The sequence below is a fragment of the Tripterygium wilfordii genome, chromosome 19 (assembly GCF_013401445.1).
Source record: "Tripterygium wilfordii isolate XIE 37 chromosome 19, ASM1340144v1, whole genome shotgun sequence".
In the NCBI taxonomy this organism is placed as follows: Eukaryota; Viridiplantae; Streptophyta; class Magnoliopsida; order Celastrales; family Celastraceae; genus Tripterygium; species Tripterygium wilfordii.
Window position 1 is genome coordinate 6,785,885 of NC_052250.1, and position 8,947 is coordinate 6,794,831.

At 37.9% G+C, this 8,947-nt stretch overlaps 1 protein-coding gene and 1 non-coding gene across 2 annotated transcripts; one reads left to right on the forward strand and one right to left on the reverse strand.

Moving 5' to 3' along the window:
- Positions 1-201: 201 nt before the first annotated feature.
- Positions 202-2,886, reverse strand: LOC119985522. Its single transcript, XM_038829811.1, has one exon. The coding sequence runs from the start codon at positions 2,884-2,886 to the stop codon at positions 202-204; it is 2,685 nt and encodes an 894-aa protein (XP_038685739.1).
- LOC119986354 lies at positions 2,267-2,375 on the forward strand. Its single transcript, XR_005465243.1, has one exon. It is a non-coding gene; the product is annotated as a small nucleolar RNA R71 (small nucleolar RNA).
- Positions 2,887-8,947: the final 6,061 nt, after the last annotated feature.

Here is an 8,947-nt window from a genome sequence, read left to right on the forward strand (position 1 = left end):
AATCATCATGTGAAACTTTCGTAGCTCGAGCTAATTTTAACCCTGTCCAATAGATCCTACAGGAAACAAAATCGAAATATCAAGATTTATATCTAAGCACTAAGTAAAGAAAAAAAAAATAGAATGAAAAGGAGAGCTTGGGTTGCCTCCCAAGAAGCGCTTTATTTAACGTCTAGGCAAGACGTAAAGCAATGCATTCATTCATGTAATGGACTTGGCAGCATCATAGCCAACTTCAAGATATGGTTTCAGACGATGTATGTCAACTTTAAACTCTTTGTCCCTCTGTAAGTTTTGACTATCAACAGCTCCATTGAGATAGACTTGTGCAACTTGAAAAGGACCGTGCCTTCTTGAACGTAATTTCCATGGAAATAGCTTGAGCGTAGAGTTGTTCAAAAGGACTTTGTGGCCTGGAGAGAACTCTTTCCGTCCAATTGGCATGTCATGAGTGGGCAGCAATTTAAGTTGCAGTTTAGGAGTTTGTTGTATGGATGGTACTGCTCGTGGACTTGGAGGCCCTAAAAGTTCAGTAGTTCGTATCCATTTAAGAGGCGGAGTAGAATTTAGCACAGCCACCACGTCTGACACTTCATCAGCTATAGCTCGAGTCAAATCGGGATGCTCAATACTGGTTTTTAATTCATCATTACCAGCTTCAGCGGTGAAATTGCTTTGTACAAGCTGATCAATTATGTCCAATCGGTTGCACTCCTCTATGTCCATTGGTCTCTTCATGGTTGCAAATACTCGAAATTCCACTGATTCTCCTTCAACATTCATTGTCAATAACCCCTTTTTTACATCAATTATTGTTCCAGCAGTGGCCAAAAATGGTCTTCCCATAATGATGGGAATATCTCGATCTTCTTCCATGTCCAAAATAATAAAGTCTGCTGGCAGCAAGAACCGATCCACTTTTATTAAAATATCTTCAATAATCCCAAGTGGGAATTTTATGGAACGATCTGCAAGTTGTAAGCTTATTGATGTTGGTTGCATCTTTCCGACTCCAAGTTGCTGAAAAACAGATAATGGCATTAAGTTAATACTAGCTCCTAAATCAATCAAAGCTTTTTCAATTTGTAAATTGCCAATAACACAAGGGATTGTAAAACTCCCTGGATCTTTCAACTTTGGAGGCAATTTGTTGAGGAGAACGGCACTGCACTCTTCGGATAGCATCACTTTCTCATGTTCCATGAACTTTCTTTTGTTAGTGCAAATATCTTTGAGGAATTTGGCATACGATGGTACTTGTTTGATTGCATCTAACAAAGGAATGTTTTTATGAACTTTCTTCAACAGCTCCATGATATCCAACATATGTCTATCCTTCTTTTGCTTCTGAAATTGTTGAGGGAAAGGAAGTGGAGGTACGTAAACTCTATCCTTTAATGGTGCTTCTGGTGTTGTATTCGGAGAAGTTCTTTCAGCCAGCTTTGGTTCTTCTGGTTGGCTCTCTCTTGCTTCGACAGATGGTGATTTTTCTGCTGTATCTTCAGCTGTTGTAACCTCCATATTATCGCCAGGGTCTTCATCTCTTATGTCATAAGGCTTTCCACTACGTAAGGTTTTAATTGCCTTTGCTTGTTCTCTCCCTCTTGGATTTGCTTCAGATTGACTAGGGAATTCACCCTGCTTCTTCTCACTCATCACATTAGCTAACTGTCCTATCTGCATCTCAAGTTTCTGGATTGAAGCCTGTGTAACTTGCATGAATTGAGCAAGTACGTCTTCAATCGGAGACTGTTTGGGCTCAGGTGTTTGTGGCGGTTGTGGAATTTTGGAGAACTGTCCTTGCTGATTTTTCCATGAAAAATTTGGATGATCTCTCCAGCCCGGATTGTAAGTGTTAGAATAAGGATTGTATCCTGCTCTATTCTGTGAATATATTCCAAATGTAGATTCTTCTTGTCCTATAGGATTGTTTGGACACATCTCAATAGTATGCATAGTGCTAGAACACATAGCACATATCTCCTTCTTTCCAGCTAGTAGTTTCAGCTCATGTCTCAATTTTGCCACTTCCGCCTCAAGAATTGAGTTAGAATTAATCTCGTAGACACCTCGCTGTTTAGGGGCTGCTACTTTCTCTTCTGAATTTATGTCCCATTGTTGTGAATTCAAGCACATGGTTTCAAATATTTCAGTAGCTTCAGCTGAAGTCTTCATCGACAAACTACCTCCAACCGTAGCATCTACGGTTTGACGAGTTTGAGGTGTTAATCCTTCGTAGAAAAATTGGACCTTCTTATACTCATTAAAACCATGATGAGGGCAGCGAATAAACAAGTCATTGTACCGATCCCAACATTCATAGAATGGTTCCCCTTCGTTCTGAGCAAAGTTACGAATCTCCCTCTTCAAAGCATTGGTTTTCTGAGCTGGAAAAAACTTAAGAAGAAACTTTTTAACCAGTTCATCCCATGTATTGATTGATCGAGGAGGAAGGGAATTTAGCCATGCTTTTTCTTTGTCTTTCAATGAAAACGGGAAAAGACGGAGTCTCACTTGTTCATCTGAAATCCCTGTGTAGTGAAAAGTAGAACATAAATCAAAGAATTCCTTCACATGAAGATATGGATCATTATTGCCATCTCCTCTGAACATGTTCAACATCTGGATATGTTGTATCTTTAACTCGAATTGTCCAGTTGCTGGAGCAAGAACAATACATGATGGAGCATTGTATACTATCGGTGTTGTGTAATCACCAAGAAGTCTTCTTTCAGGTCGTTCTTGGTCAGCCATGTCTTCCTTAATGTCCCCTTTATTAAGCTCGTCTCGTTCTTCTCTTTGCTTCCTTCTTATATCCCGAAGTTTAAGCTCAATTTCAGGTTCAAATTCAATCAGCTCGTTTCCCCTCGGTCGAAGACCAGTCATCCACAAAAGGAATCTGTTCGTTGGTCGTATTAGCACGAGCTATAGAATTTTGACTCGAGCTAAAACGCACTAATTTTTCCACTGCAAAGAAAAATTTAACAAAATTAAAACTAAGAAAAGCACAATTAATTAATCAAATTGAATAAAACAATCCCCGGCAACGGCGCCAAAAACTTGATAGCAATTTTCGATCGCTTAAAATAAGCAAACAAAAATCCCAAATTAAAATACTCGCAAGCGCACAAGACCGTAGTAGAATAGGCTATGCAAGAACGAGGTCGAACCACAAGGATTGGATAAACAATACGATTAACTACTATACTAAACTTAGCAAAAGGAATAATTATTGGGAGCTGATTGATTTTGGATAGCAAGTAACGAAATTAAAGCAACGAAGTAAAGGAAACACAAACTTGTTGATTTTGGTTGTGAAAGCAAATTTATGAAAGCACTAGGACAATGAATCCATCTTAATAATCCTCTCTAGTTGTTCATTACCTCACTTTTAATCCACTCAATTGATGTTGTTGGCGAATCCACTAAGGCGTGAATTACCTATGGTATCTAGGCTAATTCCTTTATCTTAACATGCAATTTGGTTATGGTATCTAACTCAAATATGAACATGCAAGATGTCCTTAAGTTCAAGAATTCATTAACATGCCATGTAAACCCTAGGAGTATGGTATCTACCCTAGGCGTTCCCAATTCCTAATCACAAGAAGCTGGTCCCAAACCCCGTATGGTATCTACGTGAGCTTGCATCAGATTACTTAATTGAAAACTTAGTTGGCGGCCAATCATCCAAGCAATCAAACAAGTATATAGCACGGTGATTAGAAATCCAACATCAAAAGAGCAATCAAAGATAAGAACAATAAACAAACTAGAGAATCATATTAAGACTTCATCAAGCCCTAGCAAAAACGTTTAGTTACACATAGTTATGAATGAAAACCACAAGAAAGGTTGGAGAACACCCTAGAAAAGTCGGCTGAATATCTGAGTGTCTGAACCCCCCGGAAGTTCCTCAGAATCCTATGAAGTCCTCCTTAAATAGCTCTCTCAACCCTAGACTTCCTCTACAACAATTACTAAAACTCCAAGGAAATTTACCCTTGGTTTCCAAAACAATAAACCCAACAAAAAGGAAAGAGGTTGACTTCTTCTTTGATTAGGAAACTGGACTGCTGGATGTCTCGGACGTTTTTCCCATGTTACGCCCTTTAGAAAACTCTCCAAAAATATGTAAATTGAAGCTTGATGTCTTAGCTTTCCAGGGCGATCTCACACGGCTCTAGTAAAATTCGGTGGAATCTTCTAGACCCACTTCTTCACAGATAACGCAGTTCTCCCGAGATCATATTTAGGGGTCAACTTGTCTTCAAAATATGGGTCAATCGGCTTCACCGAAAATTCCCAAAATATTCTCCAACTTTCTTCAAGGTCTTAGCTTTATTCTCCAATTTACGGTTCTTCAAAATGCTCAAAATATACCCTTTTCCATCAAAAACCATCAAAGTGCTCGAGAAACCTGAAAATGAGGAAAACAAAATAATAAGTCCTTTTTAAAGCCAATCCTCTAACAAAAACCAAATTTAAAGAATACTAAAATGAGTGAATATATGAGCTTATCAGACGCGAATAGACCAAGTTATGTCTCAAATTGCACAAAAAAGTGAAAAGCTCATCAGTGGAGAGAGTTGAACAATTCCAAAGCATCAATGTGGACCGTTGTACTCTATTGAGTGCTCTTAGAAGTCTAACTTGCTAGTTGAGCCTTCGTGCCACGTTTCGTAAGGTAAAGACGCGAATAGACCAAGTTATGTCTCAAATTACACAAAAACGTGAAAAGCTTCTCTGTGGAGAGAGTTGAACAATTCCTAAGCATCAATGTGGACCGTTGTACTCTATTGAGTGCTCTTAAAAGTCTAACTTGCTAGTTGAGCCTTCGTGCCACGTTTCGTAAGGTAAAGATGATAATATACCAAGTTATGTCTCAAATTGCACAAAAACGTGGAAAGCTCCTCTGTGGAGAGAGTTGAACAACTCCAAGGCATCAATGTGGTCCGTTGTACTCTATTGAGTGCTCTTAAAAGTCTAGCTTACTAGTTTCACCTTCGTGCCACGTTTTGTAAGGTAACGACGCGAATAGACCAAGTTACGTCTCAAATTGCACAGAAACGTGAGAAGCTCTTATGTGGATAGAGTTGAACAATTCTAAAGCATCAATGTGGACCGTTATACTCTATTGAGTGCTCTTAAAAGTCTAACTTGCTAGTTGAGCCTTCGTGCCACGTTTCATAAGGTAAAGACGTGAATAGACCAAGTTATGTCTCAAATTGCACAAAAAAGTGAAAAGCTCCTCTGTGGAGAGAGCTGAAAAATTCCAAAGCATCAATGTGGACCGTTGTACTCTATCGAGTGCTCTTAGAAGTCTAACTTGCTAGTTGAGCCTTCGTGCCACGTTTCGTAAGGTAAAGATGCGAATAGACCAAGTTATTGTTGGACCTATGGTCCTATATGTCTAATTTTGATGATATTAAATCATTTATAAATCATAATGAAACATTAAAGCAATATTTGATTTATATGAATTGAATTTAAATGACTATATATTTTTTAGATAGTGCTGGAAATTAAGTTTTGAAAACAAACATACATGGACTAAGTTAGAGCATCAATTTTCCAATTATCATATCTTAACCAACTTAGGTCCAAATGACTTGAAACTTGAATCACATATACATGAAGGTTTAATATATGTTCTAGGACTATAATCATGAGAAATTAAGTGCATCACATATATATTTGGTCATATGCTTAAATTCCGCCAAAACTAGGTTTTACCTAATTTTGTGCATATGTGTTCTTTGTGAACGTGGTGAACCAAATGAACTCCGATTTAAATGAAATTTCGTGTGCATCTTAGTTTCATCACTATGAACATATTTGATTTAGTAAAGTTCAAGAGAAAAAGTCATTTACACTGAGTTAGCAAAATGACTTTGAATTTACACTTAGAATTTATCGGTTTCACTATTAGTGATCAAATTGCTTGGTTGAGTGACCAAACGATTTCCGATTGTTATGAAATTTTACATGGACATTCTAATACATATAAAATGATTTATCATGCAGTAATATGAATTTTCTGGGTTGTTTTTCTAATATAATTAACCTATGCGCTCTATATGAAGCTCTTTGAGCTTACATGCAATTGGGGAGTTCTACCTCCTATTTCCTTGTAGGTTAATCATCATTGTGGTCTCATATGGCTCAGAATTCAGTATGTGCAAGAGTGGTCGAAGTCCAGTTTCTAAGAATGAGCTTGGAGCTCTAGGAAACTATGAAAAATCCTATATTTGCCAACTTTCCACTAAGGCACTTAATCAAGTTGAATGAATCAAACATTGAGGCTATTGGTTGTGGTCTTCATGGAGATACAACTCTTTTCAAACATGTGGGACAAACCTTGTCCTCTCTATCATTAGTGATATATTCTTGTTTGACATTTTCACTCAAGACATGTGCTACCAAGAAAGTTAGGTTGGTGCAATCAAACAAGATCCTTGACATTTTCACTCAAGACATGTGCTACCAAGAAAGTTATGTTGGTGCAATCAAACAAGATCCTTGACATTTTCACTCAAGACATGTGCTACCAAGAAAGTTATGTTGGTGCAATCAAACAAGATCCTTGACTAAGGGATCACTTTTGAAGTCTTTGATTCAAAATGAAGGGACAAGATGGCATAGTACAATCTACATCCATGGCTGAGAATTAAAGAGAGTTTGAATGGTCAAGATTTGAAGACATACATTGATCAAATGGTTGTGCATAAGACAACTTTCTTGCTTGCAATTTTTGACTTAAAAAAAGGAGCATGTGCAACGTCTATATGCTCTATGGTGGAGATTTGTTTGCTCAAATCATCAATGACCAAGATTAGGAGCTGCAATGGATGGTAGAGATCAACTCTTGAAGTTTGATCCAATGGCTACAAGCATAGGAGAGAATTGCCTTTAAAAGAGGATCTTCCCTTTCATACAACTTGGAGAAGCAAATTGAAAATTATCCTTGAGAGAAACCTCTTGCTATCAAGTTCATCAATCATCAAGCTTTCTTGCTATTTGCTACAACAATCTTCTCCAATACAAGCCTCTACAATCAAGGACTTCTCACTACTCTTGCTTTTACAAAAGGGAAGTTCCTATATCCTTTAGGCTTTGTTTACTTACAATCTAAACCTCTCTTGTTCTTAAAATCCTATCTTTGAGAGTGTTGCTGTAATCTTGAGAGTTCCATACCAAATACCTTTGAGGTAACCTGTGAGAACCTTGGCTGAAAATCCCATTGAGAAATTCCCTGTGTTAGGGGAAATTGTAAACATTGAAGTTTGAGGGAGTTCTTAGAAACCCTTGGTGTAAGGAGTTTTGTGGGTCTCTTAAAACCACACCTTAGTGGAGTTGGGAAAATCCTAGGTTGGTGAATCTAGGTAGTAGACGTAGGAGAAGGGTCTCCGAACTACTATAAATCGCTGTGTTGATTTCTTTGTTTACTTGTTTATATTTACTACTTGTTTCAAACTGCAGGATTTTCAAAACCCTAATCTGTCCGAGATTAGCAGACTGCCTTAAACTTTGAATTTTAATCTGAAATTTTGATATAGTGTTTATTAAGGTGTTGTGACATTGCATATAACATTTCGTTGCATTTTGACATCATTTGATACGTAAAATCTGAGTTGAAAAATCTGTGTGCAGTGTGTTGCTTGAAAATCTGTTTTGTCCAATTCTTGATTATTTGATATTTGGTCATTCACTATATTGTATCACATCTTGCATTGGATTGAATATTGATTAGGAAAATCATTAGAGTCCAAATTTGTGTGCTACTTGTTAATTGCCATTAATTTGTTTAAATTGAAAAAGGGATTCCAATTGGAATTTGGGGACACAATTCACCCCCCCTCTTGTGTTAAACTCGATCCGTCAGTTATGTCTCAAATTACAGAAAAACATGAAAAGCACCTTTGTGGAGAGAGTTGAACAACTCTGAAGCCTCAATGTGGACCGTTGTACTCAATTTAGTGCTCTTAAAAGTCTAACTTGCTAGTTGAGCCTTCGTGCCACGTTTCGTAAGGTAAAGATGCGAATAGACCAAGTTATGTCTCAAATTGCACAAAAACGTGAAAAGCACCTCTGTGGAGAGAGTTGAACAACTCCAAAGCATCAATGTGGACCGTTGTACTCTATTGAGTGCTTTTAAAAGTCTAACTTGCTAGTTGAGCCATCGTGCCACGTTTCGTAAGGTAAAGACATGAATAGACCAAGTTATGTCTCAAATTGCACAAAAAAGTGAAAAGCTCCTCAGTGGAGAGAGTTGAACAATTCCAAAGCATCACTATGGACCGTTGTACTCTATTGAGTGCTCTTAGAAGTCTAACTTGCTAGTTGAGCCTTCGTGCCACGTTTCGTAAGGTAAAGATGCGAATAGACCAAGTTATGTCTCAAATTGCAAAAAAACGTGAAAAGCACCTTTCTGGAAAGAGTTGAACAACTCTGAAGCCTCAATGTGGACCGTTGTACTCAATTTAGTGCTCTTAAAAGTCTAACTTGCTAGTTGAGCCTTCGTGCCACGTTTCGTAAGGTAAAGATGCGAATAGACCAAGTTATGTCTCAAATTGCACAAAAACGTGAAAAGCACCTCTGTGGAGAGAGTTGAACAACTCCAAAGCATCAATGTGGACCGTTGTACTCTATTGAGTGCTCTTAAAAGTCTAACTTGCTAGTTGAGCCATCGTGCCACGTTTCGTAAGGTAAAGACATGAATAGACCAAGTTATGTCTCACATTGCACAAAAAAGTGAAAAGCTCCTTAGTGGAGAGAGTTGAACAATTCCAAAGCATCACTGTGGACCGTTGTACTCTATTGAGTGCTCTTAGAAGTCTAACTTGCTAGTTGAGCCTTCGTGCCACGTTTCGTAAGGTAAAGATGCGAATAGACCAAGTTATGTCTCAAATTGCACAAAAACGTGAAAAGCACCTCTGTGGAGAGA